Source organism: Dipodomys ordii, unplaced genomic scaffold, assembly GCF_000151885.1.
Source record: "Dipodomys ordii isolate 6190 unplaced genomic scaffold, Dord_2.0 Scaffold16, whole genome shotgun sequence".
Lineage (NCBI taxonomy): Eukaryota > Metazoa > Chordata > Mammalia > Rodentia > Heteromyidae > Dipodomys > Dipodomys ordii.
In genome coordinates, this window is record NW_012267232.1 from 18033526 (window position 1) to 18051308 (window position 17783).

General features: G+C 38.8%; 1 protein-coding gene across 2 annotated transcripts in view; it reads right to left on the minus strand.

Moving 5' to 3' along the window:
• Nucleotides 1-17783, minus strand: part of Brms1l (breast cancer metastasis-suppressor 1-like) — a 36339-nt gene that overhangs the window by 1811 nt on the left and 16745 nt on the right. The window contains exons 5-9 of one of the 2 annotated variants that reach the window (XM_013012368.1): nt 8300-8396; nt 7407-7490; nt 6081-6145; nt 4354-4393; nt 1863-1989 (exon numbers count right to left, since the gene is read on the minus strand). In XM_013012368.1, the coding sequence (XP_012867822.1) occupies nt 1863-1989; nt 4354-4393; nt 6081-6145; nt 7407-7490; nt 8300-8396 (413 nt within the window). Of the gene's footprint in view, nt 1-1862; nt 2011-4353; nt 4394-6080; nt 6146-7406; nt 7491-8299; nt 8397-17783 lie in introns of both variants that reach the window. The other variant, XM_013012367.1, reaches the window with a different exon arrangement.

The window sequence follows — 17783 nt, forward strand, 5'->3', positions numbered from 1 at the left end:
TTGATTAGCAATGAACTGCATATAAACAGTGGCTCCGTAAGATCAGAACAGAGCTAAAAAGTTCCTAGCTCTGTTGAAGCCATCAAAACATTATCACAAAACTTGTTATTCCCATATTTGTGAAAATGCTGGTACACACATCTACTGTGCCTAGTCTTTTTGTCAGTGGAGGACCTTGAACTCTGGGTCTGGGTGCTGACCCTCAGCTCTTCAGCTCAAGGCGAGTGCTCTACCACTTGAGCCACAGTACCCACTTACGGCTTTTTTCTGTGTATGTGGTGCTGAGGAATCGAACCCAGGGCCTCATGCATGCGAGACAAGAACTCTACCACTAAGCCACATTCCTAGGCATAAGGAAGAACAGCACATGTAATTACAAACAGAAATGGACACTTGATAGCAATGATCAACAATTTTGTTGCTGGTTTCTACAGCTTTACAACTTGTTGTAATTTTACTTCTGAAAAAGGTTTACTATAAGACAGATCACTATGTTACAGCAGCAGTCTCATCCTTCACCTCTTGACTGCATCAAGAAATGAAATCACAACCAGGTGTGGGTGGCTCATACCTGTAATCCTAACTACTTTAGAAGGCTAAGATATGAGTTTCGCAGTTCAAAGCCAGCCCATCAGGAAAGTTCATGAGACTATCTCCAGTTAACCATCAAAAAAGCTGAAAGTGGAGCTATGGCTCAAGTGGTGGTGTTCCTATGCTTAGAGACAGCACCCAAGCCCTGAGTTCAAGCCCCAGGACCCATGAGGGGTAAGGAGGGGGGTGAAGAGAGACTGCATCCAGGTACAACTTAAAGAGGCTATAAAAGCTGGGCACAGGTGGCTCACGCCTGTCATCCTAGCTACTCAGGAGGCTGAGATCTGAGGATCACAGTTCAAAGCCAGTCCAGGCAGGAAAGTTCATAAGACAATTATCTCCAATAGAACACTGGAAGTGGTGCTGTGGCTCAAGTAGTAGAGTGCTCACCTTGAGCTGAAGAGCACAGGGACAGCACTCAAGCCCAGAGTTCAAGCCTCACGACCGACCCAAAGAAAAAAAAAAGGCTATAAAAATAGCTTCATAGGGGCTGGAAAGGTGGCTCAGTGGTAGAGTGCTTGTCTCGCATGCATGAGGCCCTGGGTTCAATTCCTCAGCACCACATAAACAAAAAAAGCCGGAAGTAGGCGCTATGGCTCAAGTGGTAGAGCACTAACCTTAAGATGAAGAGCTGAGGGACAGCGCCCAGGCTCAGAGTTCAAGCCCCACGACCAACAAACAAACAAATAAATAAATAAATAACTTCAGAAACTTTAGTTCAGTCTAAATAATTAAGACTTTTAAAGGCACTTTCTAATTTTCAAGTTAAATAGAAATATAAATATAATCAGTCTTTTTTTTGGGGGGTGGGGCAGTACTAGGGATTGAATTTAGCCTTATGTTTGCTAGGCTAATTTCTCATTCCTTTCTCACCTTAATTGATACAATTCGTTTTTGATTCAAAATACTGTAACAAGACCCAAAAAGTTAAGGACTAATAGGCTGGCCAGAAATTATTAGTGATCTGGATTAAAGGTGTTAGGAACACAATAATAAATCTACTGTAAGAACTAACAAACAAGAACACTTACTCATATGGGTAAATAATTCCAAACATTTCACTTGTGTTCAAGACTTAATGTGTAGTCTGCTAGATATAAACATTAATATTGGTGCACAATTATAATCAGATCAGGTCACATGAAGACGGGTGGCACAGAATACTGGCAATGTCCTGTGGCTGGCCAACAGAGGAGGGTGCACTCTCGTGGACAGTACTTCCTGACACCAATAATCACAAGCCACACTTCAATGACCAAAAACTTGCTTACCTTGTGGGACATTCGTCTTTCTTATCAATGCATATTGTTTGTCCACGTATATACCACTCGCCATCATAATATAGTCTCCCCTCTTCAGACCTGGCACTGTGCAGATGCTTTTCTAGTTTCACAGGCACTAAAGGGGTCAGTTCAAAAACTGTTATATTAATAAGACATCGTCAGAAGAACAAGAGGATACATTAAAAGGCGACACCAATATATGCATCTATGTGCAAAAGCATTAAAACTATCTCTTAAATAAAAAACCCAAAGATGAGAAGTTTATTTCTTATATTCTTTTATATAATTCACTATGCATTAGTCTAAACAAAGCTAAACAATGAACAATAAATTGCCAGCTAGTGAGACAAGTGCCAGAAGGGGAAGCAGGCACTTGTCAGTTACTAGTGCTAGTTTTAAGTAGTGCTGAAAATATCAACTGCCATATTTCCTCTGAATATACTTCTCATATTTTCCCTCCAGCAAAGCATCTGCCCTTGCAAAGCAGCAGACTTCAGTGAATTCCAAGAAGTCCCCAAGCTTTGCATTCTTTAAAAGGAACACCCTAAGTGGAACTTCCACTTTTCAAACCTGGAAATGGATTGGCATGCAGGAAAAAAAAATATTGCTCTCAGAAGCAGTCCATGAAGTAGGGAATTCTTTAGAAGATCTTCAGAGAGATCTTCCCTAGCTCCTCAACCCACTCCTCAGGGACTCTACACGTCTTAACACTGGAACAATTATCATCCTGGATACTATCTTAAACATACACACACACACACACACACACACACACACACACACACTTCCACACAGCCCCAAGGAGGCCTGTCTCTTTCCCCATTGTATCCCAAGAACTTAAAGAATGCCTAGTATAAGTGTGCATTTGCTCATTCAGTTACCCATTCATTAAGCTACTTAGCATTTCCTACACACACAAAAAAAACTGCTCAGTGTTGAGGTGGGAGGCCTGACTAAAAGGTTCAAGGCTCATTTTTCTAGAGTTTAGTCCAATCAAGAAATAGACGAACAAGCTGGGCGCCGGTGGCTCACACCTGTATTCCTAGCTACTCAGGAGGCTGAGATCTGAGGATTGCGGTTCAAAGCTAGCCCACTAGAAGTGGTGCTGTGGCTCAAGGGTAGAGCACTCGCCTTGAGCTGAAGAGCGTAGGGACAGCGCCCAAGCCCAGAGTTCAAGCCCCATGACCAAAAAGAAATAGACAAACAAGTAAACAAGGAATTACAAAGTACAAATTTAGGTAAGCATTATGGATAAAAATAATAGCACAAGCCAGACACCAGTGGCTCACTCCTGCTATTCAGGAGGCTGAGATCTGAGGATTGTGGTTCAAACCAGCCTAGGCTGGCTTCATCTCCAATAAACTAATCAAAAAAGCTGGAAGTGGCACTGTGGCTCAGGTGGCAGAGCACTAGCCTTGAGCACAAAATGCTCAGAAACAGAGCACAGAAGCCTGGCGCTGGTGGCTCATACCTGTAATCCTAGCTATTCAGGAGGCTAAGATCTAAGGATCACAGTTCAAAGCCAGCATAGGCAGAAAAGTCTGTGAGACTCTAATCTCCAATTAATCAGCAAAAAGTTGAAAGTAGAGCTGTGGCTCAGTGGTAGAGTGTTAGCCTTGAGCAGAACCCAGAGACAGAACCCAAACCCTGAGTCCAAGCCCCAGGACTGGCACAAAAGGGAGGTAAGACAGGAGAAGTAACAGACACAATGCTAAAGGAGTTGGAAGGAGATCTGATCAAATCTGTGGTGAAACTCTCAAAGGAACCCATGGTCCCAAACAGAAAGAATCACTCCATCACTCCACTAGAGACATTAGGCATTTGCCCTTGTAGATGGTTCCCAAAGTCAGTACTTTATACCACACTGCTGTAACTTCCTGACACAATATAAAGTTTGAAGGAATCTTTGGTTAAAGATAATATGGAAACTAATCTCTTACAGATTATCTGTTGGAATGTAGCTAGAAGAAATTCCTTTTCCTATTTTGAACAAGTTATTCTGAGTACTAATTTCTATCATGAATTTGGTAATCATCTCAGATTTTTAAAAAACTTCAGGAAAACATTATTTGGTATGAATTTTATAGAGTATATAAAGATGTATAAATCATAGGATAGATGAACTCCACTGTCAGCATTCTAATCTTTAGCTGCTTAGAAAATGCACACACATAGAAATTTCACATACAACTTTACAGATTCCAGAATGTCCAATGACTGGGTCATTAAAAACGACTGAGTACTCTCTGAATTACAGACTCAATATTAGCTAGAGCAATGAAGCTGAACAATATCAATAAAAGAAATATACTGCACTTAGAAATTTTGAATCTTTCACAGGAAGCAAGAGATTCACAATTTCTGTTTTAGTGCTTACTGGTAAAATTATATTGAGAGCATAATTCATTAACATGCAGATTTTTTAATAATCTATATTCAACAAATCTTCATATAGAACATTTCTCCACTCAATACTTACATTCTGTTTTCACTCTGTGTGGACCCAGTGTAGCCATTGCCTTAATTCAAAAAAAAAAAAAAAGAATTGTCTTACTTCAGACTGAAACGTATTTTGATATCTCATATACAATGCTCCCAATTGGTTCAATAACAAATACAGTAAAATATAACCAATAGCTGTACTTAACGGAATCTTTAATAATCTATAATTATTAGCTGCTCTAATTTTTCAGTGCTGGTAATAAAACCAGGGTTTTGTTCATGCTAAGCAAGCACTCTACCAATGAGTCATACTCCAAGCCTTCTAATAAGTTTTTTATGTCTAAGGCTAAAAAGAAAGGCCAGGTGCAATGGTTCATATCTGCAATCTCAGCTGTTTAGAAGGGAAACACTGAGAGGACCACAGTTCAAAGCTAGCCTGGGCAAAAAAGTTAAAAAACAAACTGTGGTCTGAGACTAGTCTGGGCAAAACAGTGTGATCCTATCTGAAAAATAACAAAAACGAAGAGGCTGGTAGTGCTAACACACTTACCTAGCAGATATGAATACCTGAGTTTAGTACCAAAAACAAACAAAAAAAAGAATATATATATAAAGATAATAATCCCTCCTCCTGTTATCAGTATCTGAAATAATCCTTTGATGTCAACTAAGTTGATAAGAAATGGAAAAGTTTAATATGGAAATTAAATCTCTACTTCTAAAGAAGCAGAGAAAATGCTTCTAATTCTTGGCTAATGACAAAACACAAGACACAATTTAGGGCTCAAATGTTCACTTTTGTTCCTTCAACAGATAGGATGAGTGCCTTCCATGAGCCATAACCAAGCACACAATAATGATATTGTTATTTGGGCGCACTTCTACATGTTATTAAACAATTAACATCCCTAGTTCTTGAAATATTCTGCTGACACATTTCCTAGTTCTTAACAGATTATGGTCTTAACAGATTATATTACTGTTTGTAAAAGACTGCCAAAATGTTACCAAAATAAGATATAACAACTATATTTTGATATACTAGTGAAGAAAACAGAAAAAAATCTAACAAATATGACTATAAAAATATTCTCTTCCATTATTCTTTAATTTTTTATTTTTAATATTTTATCTTTAAGTAGTTATACAAAAGAGTTGCCACTTAACAAAGCAGCTTCTGAATACAATGCATCCAGACCAATGTCATACGTTTCAACATTCTCACTTCTCTCTCCCAACCTACGCCTCCTCTCACTTTTCTTAATTTTTGAAAATATATATTGAACTTGTTACTACAGTCTCTCCCTCCCTTCTCTTTTTTCCTCTCACTCTCCTTGACCCCACCCCAACCCTGGTGTTTATTTTGTTGAACTATGATTTTGCCTTTCTAAGGAATTACACTGTTTGAGTTCTCCTCTAAATCTTCTGTATTTCAATTAATACATTTATGTACAATTGTGTACCACACAAGGTATGAAACTATTACAGGAAGGAGTATAAGAAACATTAAGACTCTTTGGGACAACTTTCTGAGTAAAGATCCAGAAGCACAGCAAGTCAAAGAAAGACTTGATCAATGAGACTGTATCAAACTAAAAGATTTCTGATAGCAAAGAACATACCTGACAAGCTAAAGATCGCTTACACAATGGGAGATTTTTACCATCTGTAAATCAGGCAATGGCTAATATCCAGAATATACAAAGAGCTTAAAAAACTAAACCCTCATCCAATTAACAAATGGCTAAGGGTCTTTAATCTTACCTTTCTAATTGTTGTCCAGTCTTCAAGAATATCAAGATCTTGTAGCATATAAACTATATATGGACGTTGACAAGTCAAGGTCAATTCGATTGTAAGAACATCACATTTTCATTTCTATTTCTAAAGTTGTAGTTTTCAGAGACTGAAACAATGAAGTATAGACATAATCCTTTGGCATCCTGAATTGACTTCAAACTATTCTTTAAGAAATTTAGGACAAATATATTCTAGTACTTCTGATGCCATAAACAGTTCCCTTAATCCTGTATCACTGATCGCAAAATACATCACCAACCTAATCACTAATGTTAAAGTGAAGCTGAGAAAGCCAGCTAGGGGCAAGGTGAAGATTTAGAAGACTAGGAAATGTGAAGACTCAATGTATACATCATTATTATTTAGATATTCCAATGTCAGGAACATAAAGGTGTTCTTTAAAGGTATACACTAACGGGGCTGGGAAGGTGGCTCAGTGGTAGAGCGCTTGCCTTGCATGCATGAGGCCCTGGGTTTGATTCCTCAGCACCACATAAGCAAAAAGAAAAAAGCCGGAAGTGGCGCTGTGGCTCAAGTGGTAGAATGCTAACCTTGAGCATAGGGAAACTCAGGGTCAGTGCCCAGGCCCTGAGTTTAAGCCCCACAACCCAGAAAAAAGCACTGGAAGCATGGCTCAACAGCAAAGCACCTACCTAGCAAGTGCAAGGTCCCAACTTCAAACCCCAGTGCTACAAAAAAAGTACATAGGAGGTCAGGTGTGTCATACACCAGTAATCCCAGTATTTGAAAGCTGAAGCAAAAGGATCAAGAGTTAAAAGCCTGGACTACATAGCAAAATTGTCTAAAAAATGTACACATGAGAATTGTTCTTGCTATATAAGAAACAGCTCTTTCACAATGTCATCATAAGCCACAAAACCATACTAATTTTCGAAGTTGACATGATTTCTTCTTCTACCTCTTCATCTAAATAATATGTTCTGTCTTCAATCTACTTACTACAACAGGACCATCTAATTAAAGTCAATCTGTGCTGGTAAAATTTATAAAAGTATATATGATGTAAAATATACATCAAGTGGGGCTGGGAACGTGGCTTAGTGGTAAAGTGCTTGTCTAGCATGCATGAAGCCTGGGTTCCATTCCTTGGTATCACATAAACAGAAAAAAGCGGAAGTAGCACTATGGTTCAAGTGGTAAAGTGCTAGCCTTAAGCAAAGAAGCTCAGGGTCAGTGCTGGCCCTGAGTTCAAGCTCTAGGAGCAGCAAAAAAAAAAAAAAAATTTCCAGCAAGGAGGGAAAAAAAACCCTACAGTTTAGAAAAGGATATCTGAAACAACAACTGGCTTCTTCTTGTCAGGACTGAAGGGGTCCTTCCTCTTTTTTCTTGATTGAAGTTCATCATTCCACAGCTCTGAAAGCAAATAAAAGGAAAGATTAGGGCTGGGAATGTAGCTCAGTGGTAGAGTGCTTGCCTAATATGCATGAAGTCCTAGGTTTGATTCCTCAGTTCCACATAAACAGAAAAAGCCGCAAGTGGAGCTGTGGCTCAAGTGGTAGAATGCTAGCCTTGAGCATAGCAGCTCAAGAACAGTGCCCAGCCCCTGAGTTCAAGCCCCAGAACTGGCAAAAAATAAAAATAAAAAATAAAAAAGGAAGGATTATTTGATCTCCAACCACATGAGGGTCTACATATTTTTCTCATTTACATGTAAACTATACAAAGCTTCCATAAAAATGATGCATATATATTAAGACTGTATAAGATACCATGACTCTATTATGCCTGCTCTGTACCAGAGAAATGAAGTTTCTAACAGACAAAATAAGACATGTTCAAGAGCCCTGAAACAGACTAGGAAACCTGCTACCCTGAAACAATTCATTTCACTCTGGACTCATCTAACTTCCAACAAGTGTCCTTTTTCTGAGACAAAAATCTACCTCCCCTCGCTCCATCCATTAGTTATAGCTTGATGCCAGAGCGGAAAGGTTCCTAACACTGCAGCTGACTCTCACTGCTTCTTATGTATGTCCCTTCTATTTTGTCCCTTTGGCTGTCCTCAGTTTATATCTTTCTACAGTATGAGTTCAAATCAAAGGAACAATTGTAATCCAACCCAATTCTTTCCAAATTGGCTCCTTTTCCCTCCTATTGGACATTTCATCTGCATACACTAATACTAGAAGAAACAAAGGTTCGGCGTCGCAGTGCGCCCTCACCTGAGGTGATGTCAATGCTGTGCCTGTCCTCCTCAAGTCTTCTGATTTTCTCCTCCAGCTCACTCTGGACTGTATCATACAACAAAAGCTTTTCACTCTGGGAGGTAAACAAAACTATAGATTACAGAAAGAAAATATCCATCCATCCTAACTAAGGGCCAAGTTTCTGAAAGTACTTTAATACATGGTAAGTTTTGATTGCTTTTACATTTACAATGAAAATAAAATGTTTTAAAGAAATGTCAATGTATGAAAGAAATATATAAAACTAGAAATTACACTAGCTAAATATTAATTTAAACTACATAAAATTATATACTGTTTAAGATGTAAATTGGAGAATGCAGTCAAGTATATCCTACAAAATTAAGAAAAGGAAGGGAGAAGAGGTGGGTTGGGGGTATGGGTGAGAATGTTGAAACGGGTGGCACTGATCAAGACAAGTTATATTCATAAACTTCTGTGTTAAATGACAATTTCTTTGTACAACTACTTAAAGATAGTAATAAAAAAAATGTAAACTGGCCAGATATAGTAGCTCACATCTGTAATCACAGCTAATTAGAAGGTGGAGATAGAAGAACTTTTGTTCAAGGCCAGCCTGTGCTAAAAAGTTAGCAAGACCTCTTCTCAATAAATAAGCTGGGTATGGTGGTTCATGCCTGTAATACAAAAAAACACAAAAACAAAAACAAAACAAAACAGGAGATATAAGTAGGGAGTATCAGAGTCCAAAGCCAGCCTGGGCAAAAAGCTCAAGACTCTATCTGAAAAATTACTTTAAAAAAAAAAATGAGGAGAGGAGGGAGGCTGGAGGCAGAGAGCAGCTGGTAGAGAGTACTTTGCCTAGCAAGCACAAAGCCTAATTCTAGTCTTCCCTATCCCACCAAAATACATGAATAAGAATATCTAAATTAATGGAAAAACTTGGAAAAAAATTATATTAAGTGAAGTAAGCCAGGCCCAAAGAAACATAGGTCCCATGGTTTCCCTTATTTGCAATATCTAGTATATGTATAATAGAGTCAAGCGGAAAAGGTCAGATAATGTGATGTCAGGAAAATGAACCCTTAGATATGTATTTTAATGATTTTTCTTTCATGCATGTGTTTCTAATGCATTTATAAGATTATCTCTTTGTTGCTTTGTATGTCCCTCCCCCACAGTATAACCCCTGCTTTCACTATATTTGATGTCAGTATAACTTGTGGAGGAGATAGGGAAAAACAAGTCGTTTAAGGATACAGGGGACCTGTTGCAACAATGAGAAGTACAAGTTGTCATGCCCAAAACGAGCTTTACAATGTCAGTGGAGGAGGGGGGAGAAGGATTGGGATTGGGGGGGAGGGGGGAGGCTGGGAAGGGATGTGAAGGGTAAACAAAGGAGGAGGCTGCAATTCTTGGTAAGAAATGTACGCATTATCCCGCCCATGTAATTGTAACCCCTCCGTACAGTATGTTCACAAATAAAATTTAAAAAAAAAGAATATCTAAATTTACATGTGTTAAGAAAGTAAATATTTACTTTATAAAATTCTGGCCTTTTTGAAATATCACTGGCCTGCCTGTCACCATAATGGAAAGCAATATGAACTGTATCCTCAGAAAATTGAGCATATTTTCTCATAGGAATGGTAATTGTTAATGTGAATTGTCTTCACATCATATTCTGTGGGCCAATATCACAAAAAGTATCGAACATAAATTTTATAGCCATTTAAGATAATTATTGACAAAATTATAAAGGTATTAATTACTTCCAAACAGCTCCAAAACTGTAGAAAGACACTTGGATCTTAGGGATATAACTTGGTGACAGAATACTTGACTAGCATACACAAGCCCTGACTTTGATCCCCACAACTATGAAAAAAGAAGAAAGAACCTATAATCACCTTTACAATAAAATAAATTAAATTATTTTTAAAAAAGGAAGTGGGAAAAAGGAAAAGGAGGAGGAACAGAAAGAAGAAGAGAAGAAACAGACTAGAAGCAAGGTCTACAAGGTCTATATTATTTGAGGTTATATAACACTGCAGCCCTTCTTAGAAAAGCCACATGTTTTACATAAATACTCAAGAGTTATTACACCAACAGCCTAGGACAGACCCATCCTTAACCCCTGCCCCACACACTCATGTCAAGTGGAAATACTTGGTCAGTGGGAAGATTAGAAATGAGTCTTGTGTAAGATACTGTGGGGTCATCAGTTAGGATATAGGTTGCACTTTGTCAGAGAATGGTGCCAGGCATCAATCATGAACTCCCATTTGGGGTTTGAAATATAGACTCTACATGTGCTTGATGGTTTTATGTAAGGTAGGAAAAGGATGGCTTTTGTTCACTCTAAGCCAGTAAGTAGTTTAAAAGACAGCCAAGCTGAAGAAAATCCTAACTCAATGTCAGGTGAAAATGATCTCCTTGCATGCTGCTCTCTGTACGTTTTTGTTTTTTTGGTCGGTCATGGGCCTTGAACTCTGGGCCTGGGTACTGTCCCTCAGCTGTTCAGCTCAAGGCTAGCACTTGCCACTTGAGCCACAGTGCCACTTCCGGTTTCTAGTGGTCTTTATTGGAGATAAAGTCTCATGGACTTTCTTGCCTGGGCTGGCTTTGAACCATGATCCTCAGATCTAAGCCTCCTGAGTAGCTAGGATTACAGGCATGAGCCATCAGTACCCAACTCTCTGTACATTTTTATGCTTTCTCCTGTCTTAGGAAATGTTCCAGTTCATCCACATTGTGCTACAGGAATTGGGAAGTGTTCTCTATCAAAGGAAAAAGAAGCAGATGCCCTCCAGACTCACACCTTTGAAGTACACTCAGTTCCCCAAGAAAAGATGGTTAAATGAAGACCTTTGAAGAACAGAGAAGTTTAACAAGAGTATTCTCTTTCCTTTCTGTTGATAAATTTGCCCTATATCAAGCAGAAATTCTATCGTAAGTCCACTAATCTTTTGTGTGTGCGCCAGTCATGAGGCTTGAAGTCAGGAGCTATCCCTGAGTTTTTTGTTCAAGGGTAGCACTCTATAATTTGAGCCATAGCTCCACTTCTGGCTTTTTGGTAGTTAATTAATTGGAAATCAGAGTCTCATAGACATTTCTTCCCAAGTTGTCTTTGAGCCATGATCCTCAGATCTCAACCTTCTCAATAGCTAGGATTGAAGGGGATAGCCATTGGCACCCTACCACTAATCCTTCTTTTCAATTTAGGTAAAGCCAGAATGAGCCAGAAATAAGTGGATCAGGTCTTCTATAATCCTAGCTACTCAGGAGGCTGAGATCTGAGGCTCCTAGTCCAAAGCCAGCTTTGGGCTGGCAAACCCAAGAGACTCTTGTCTTCATTAGTAGGGCAAAAGCCTTGAGCAAAAAAGCGCAGGGTCAGCTCCCAGGCCCTGAGTCAAGCCTTAGGACCACATACACACAGACACAAATATATATATATATATTACTTTTCTTGTTGGGTTCCAGAGGTTCATACCTATAGTCCTAGTTACTTAGATGACTCAGATCTGTAGGATAGAAATTCAAAAACAGTCTAGGCAGAAAAATACACAAGACTCCATATCCAAGGAACCAGCAAAATGTCAAACTAGAAGCAAGGTTCAAGTAGTAGAGCACCAGCTGAGCAAGTGTGAGGCTATGGGTTCAAACCCCAGTAACATCAAAAATAATAATAGTAATACTTATTGTGAGGCATAGTGACACATGACTGTAATCTATCTCATTTACTTCAGTCCTGGTCAAAGCCCTGAGACCCTATATGACAAACAACTACAAACAAAAATGGGTTTGGGACCATGGCTCAAGTGGTAGCACACTAGCCTAGCAAGTGGGAGGCCCTGAGTTGAATCCCCAGTGCTTCCAAAAATTATTTAATAGTACACAAATATACACTTGGTATACTTCCATTCTCCACACCTGCACTTACTGAACCTGCTCACTAGCCCATTTCAGGCTGACACCTATGCTTTTCTCATCAGGACAGTCTTAAGAAACCCCAAGTGAGTACTCCCAAGGTTCCATTTTGGTACTTTCTCACACTGACCTATGTTCAGAATGAGATCCTCTTTGGTAGTTTCCTTACTTAAATACCTCACAGTTCTCAACTTCCTTCAGGACTAAAGCCCTGGGACATTTTTGACATTACCAGAAAGTGATGGATAAAATTTAAAAAGCTACAATAACTGGGCATGGTGGCTCATACCTGTAATTCTATCTTACTTGGGAAGTAGAGATAGGAAGATTGCTGTCTTAAAAGGATCCTGTCTTAAAGAACAAGCCAATTACATTTCTGTAATTCCAGATATGCTTAGAGGTGTATGTATGAGAATTGCAATCAAGGATGGCCTAGTCAAACAGTTCGAAACTCTATTTAAAAATAAGAATAAAAAGGGCTGGAAATATGGTTCAAGTGGTAAAGCACCTGCCTAGCAAATGTGAGGTCCAGAGTTCAAAACCTCAATACTACCAAAGAAAGCTTTAATAGTTTCCCCCCCCCAACTGTATTGTACTGAAATAAGAAGTATATAGGATAGAATTCAAAAACAGAAACAACCTGGTTATGACGGAGTGATCAACTGGAAATCTAATAATGTTAGGAAAATGAATTTAACTGTATCCTGGAGGCTAGAAGTATGGTTCAATGGTAGTGCATGTGTCTATAATGTATGAGGCCCTGGGTTTAATCCCTTCTACCACCACCCTGGACTAAAAAGTTAAACTAATAAAATAAAATCTAAAAGAAAATATTAAAGTAACAATATAAAAAAGCATTCACAGAACTTATTCTTCCACAGCATCAAGGACAAAGAGAAAATTGTTAAGAAAACAGGTCAGAATCAAGAAGCAGAATGACCTCTCAAAAAATAATACTGATCCAGGTACTAACGGCTCATGCCTGTAATCCCAGATACCCAGAAGTCTGAGACCTAGAAGATGCAGTTCAAAGCCAGCATGAGCAGAAAAGTCCAGGAGAATCAATCTCCAATTAACCAGGAAAAAAAAAAATACAGACTGAAGGTGTGGCTAAAATGGTAGAGCAACAGCTTTAAACAAAAAAGCCAAGTGAGGGCTGGGAAGGTGGCTCAGTGGTAGAGCGCTTGCCTTGCATGCTTGAGGCCCTGGTTCGATTCCTCAGCACTACATAAGCAGAAAAAAAAAAGCCAGAAGTGGCACTGTGGCTCAAGTGGTAGAGTGCTAGCCTTGAGCTGAAGAGCTGAGGGACAGCACCCAGGCCCAGAGTTCAGGCCCCACGACTGTACCCAAAAAAAAAAAAAAAAGAAGCCAAGTGAGAGCATGAGAGTTCAAAACATAGTGCCTACACACACACACACACACACATACACACACAAAGCAAGCTAGGGAGATGGGAAGGGATGGGAAGGGTAAACAAAGGAGGAGGCAACAATACTTGATAAGAAATGTACTCATTATCTTGCCCATGTAATTGTAACCCTTCTGTATGGTATTTTCACAACTAAAAAAAAAAAAAAGCAAGCTAAAGATAAATAAAATAATTACTAATCCAAAGGTGAAAAGAATGTGTGAGAGGGGAAGTTTAAGCATAATTCATTGAACAATATACAATGAAAAGAAAAAGTGCCGGGTGCCTGTAGCTCACGCTTGTAATCCTAGCTACTCAGGAGGCTAAGATCTGAGGACCACAGTTCAAAGCCAGCCTGGGCAGGAAAGTTCGTGAGACTCTTATCTCTAATAAGCCACTAGAAAACTGGAAGTGGTGCTGTGGCTCAAATGATAGAGCGCTCGCCTTGAGCTGAAGAGCTGAGGGACAGCTCCCAGGACCAGAGTTCAAGCCCCACGACTGACAAAAAAAAAAAAACAAAGAAAGAAAGAAAAAGCACAGCATAACAGTAAGTAAAAGCAAAGCTATTTTTGGACATTTAAAACAGAAATTTCAATTAAAGAAGGGAAGACAGCTAGGATGTTCTTCAAGAAGCAAAAGTGAACATGCAAGGAAGGGTGGTAACTGAAAAACACAATGCAGAAAGCTAAAAAAGTCCACCAAGTTGTAATACCCAAGCACCTCTTCCTATGTATACAAATAATATACATACTGAAACTCCAAAGAAAAGGAAACAAAGGACCTTTTCTTAATTTGTCTTTTCATTTTCTCATGATTCTGTATTCTTTACACAGTGTATTATAGTATATCATGTGCACATCTGAGGGAAGGTAGGGGGAGGGCACAGAATCAGTGGAAAACAGATAAAAATGTGCAGTAGCAGAGCCCACCAGCTGCACTGGACATTGATGAAAGTGAACCAGGTAACTCGTGGGCCGAGATGGGAGGGAGGGAATGGAGAGAATGAGGGAACAGATGATACTAAGCAAAAGGAAAGACATGTACTTATTACCTGACTATGTAAAGGTAACCCTGCTGTATGTCACCTCTAAAACAACAAAAAAGTGTAGATAAATCTAAAAAGAATTAACTCTATAGGACAGGAACAAAAAGTATCATGAAGGTTAAAATGGCAACAAAAATACTTTTAACTTGTAAAAGGCAGTAACTAGAGTTAGATATAGCCAACTCAAAAAGAGGGCAGAGTCAACATTTAACTTTAGATCCTACTAATGTGGATATGCAAGCTGAAAAGTGAAGGCAACCATTAAAACAATAGAAATGGAAGGTACAGAGGTAATAATAAAAATATAAGGTACACTTTTATTATAATATTTTTTAATTCAATAAAGAAATCCCCTTTTTAAAAAAAAATCCTTCAGAGCCAGGCGCCAGTAGCTCATGCCTGCTCAGGAAGCTGAGATCTGAGAATCATGGTTCAAAACCAGCCCGGGCAGGAAAGTCTGTGAGATTCTTATCTCCAATAAACCCCTAGAAAACCAGAAGTGGTGCTGTGGCTAAAGTGGTAGAGCTCTAGCTTTGAGCTGAAGAGCTCAATGGACCAAAAAAAAAAACCTCAGAAAAAAATAAATAAATACAAACCAGAACCAACAGAAGCAGGCATAGTAATGTACACCTGTAATCTCAGTACTATGAAGGCAGCGGCAGGGGGATTGAGACAGACTAGGCTATATAACAAGTTCAAGGCAAAGTTGAGTATCATCACACTGTGATACTCTGTGTCAAAGAGAAGGGAGGAAAGAGATAGGGAAGGTAGGGAAGAGAAGGGTAGTAGATGTGAAGGAAATTTAAAAAGGAAAATACGAAAAAAATGCCACTATCGATAGCAACAAAAAAAATACATAAATGAATAAATTTAGGCAAAGAGTAATCACTGAAAACTACAAACACTGATAAAGGAAACTGGAGACAGAAGTTGTTGATAGAGAATCAAAGTTCATATATTAGAAGATTTAAAACTTAATTTAAATGCCCATACTATTCAAAATGATTTGCAGTTCCAACATAATCCCTATCAAAATTTCAATGGCATTTTTATAGCAATAGAAAAAACTAATTATAAAATCCATATGGAACCACATACTACCCTAAATAATCAAATAATCTTAAGAACAAAGAAGTATCATATCCTCTGATTTCAAAACATATTACAAACCTGCAGTAATCAAAATAGTATAGTATTGGCATAAAGACCAACATACAGACCAATGAAAAAGATACATATACATACAAACATACAGTCAACTGATCTTAGACAAGAGTAACAAACCACACAATGGGAAAAGGGACAGCCTTCAAAAAAAATGGTACTGGAAAATTATATATCGACGAAGGAAGCAAGGAAGGGAAGAAGAGAGGGAAGGGAGGGATGGGAAGGAAGGGAGGGAAGGAAATGAGGGAGAGGGAAGGGAAGGGGAGGGGAGGGAGGGAAAAAGGGAAGGAGAGAAGAGAAAGAACGGAACCCTCATCTTAAACTACATACAAAAACATAAATAAAACTTTAAAATTCCTAAAAGAAAATACAAGAGATAAACTTCATGACATTTGGGCAATGCTTTTTTGGATATGACCTCACAAATAGTACTTCTAAAATTAAAAAAGAAAAGTTTGTGTACAGCAAAAGACAAGTAATAAATGGAAAAAAAGGCAACCTAGAGAATGGGAGAAAAAAAATTGCAAATCACTATCTGAATCTCAGACTGGTTCAACAGTAGCAAAGAATAATAATATGAGCCACCATTTTAAATAGTTCAATAGCCAAAATCTATTACTAAATTGAATAGATGTACACACTTAAGATAATCTATCCATTTTTCATGGTAAAAGTCAAAACTATTATGAGATATTACCTCACACCTATGAGAATAACTACTGTCAGAAAGGCCAAAGATAATAATAGCAAAGATGTAGAAAAAAGGGAACCCACTTAGTAGGAATCTAAATTAGAATCAATACGAAAAAATAGAAAGGAGATTCACTAACAAATTAAAGGCCAGGTACAAGTGATTCACACCTGTCGACTCAGCTACTTGGGAAGCTGAGAAAAGAGGATCGAGATTCAAGTCCAGTGCCGGTGGCTTGTACTGTATCCAAATTACTCAGGAGCCTGAGATCTAAAGATCATGTTTGAAGCCAGCTCATCAGGAAAGTCCATGAGATTCTTTTCTCCAATTAACCCCCAAAAGGTCAGAAGTGGAGCTGTAGGTCAAATGGCAGAGCACCAGTCTTAAGCAAAAAAGCTCAAGGACAGTGCCCAGAACCTGAGTTCAAGCCCCAGAACGAACACACACACACACAAACACATACACACACACATCAACTCTAGCTCACACAGAAAAATCTACAAGACTCGATCCATCTCAATAGAAGAAACTGCATGGTAGCACAAGCCTGTCTTCCCAGCTACAACAGAAAGCCCAAAATAGGCTCATACCTATAATCCTAGCTACTCATGCTTCAAAGCCTAAACAGAAAGAAAAATCTGTGAGATTTTATATTCAATTAACCAGAATGAGTTGGGCTGGAGGAATGGCTCAACTGGTAGGGCTACTCCCTAGCAAGAATAAGTCTCTCAGTTCTAATCCTAGTACCCTCCCCAAAAAAATTAAAATACAACTACAAGATAAGCCAACAATTTCACTTTCAGATATATATAAAGACATTAGATATAAAGAAAGAGAAATTATATTGAAAAGAGCAAGTGTAAAGCCTTAAATTCAAACCTGGTACCAAAAAAATTATAATAAAAACTGTAAGACAGGTGTTGGTGGCTCATGCCTATAATCCTAGCTACTTAGGAGGCTGAGATTTGAGGATCGTGGTTCAAAGACAGGCTGAGCAGTGAAGTCCATGGGATTCTTATCTTCAATTTACCACCAGAAAACCAGAAGTAGCACTGTGGCTCAAAGTAGTAGAGTACTAGCCTTGAATGAAAAAGCTCAGGGAGGGCTGGGAAGGTAGCTCAGTGGTAGAGCGCTTGCTTTGCATGCCTGAGGCTCTGGGTTCGATTCCTTAGCACCACATAAGAAAAAAGAAAAAAGCCAGAAGTGGCGCTGTGGCTCAAGTGGTAGAGCGCTAGCCTTGAGCTGAAGAGCTGAGGGA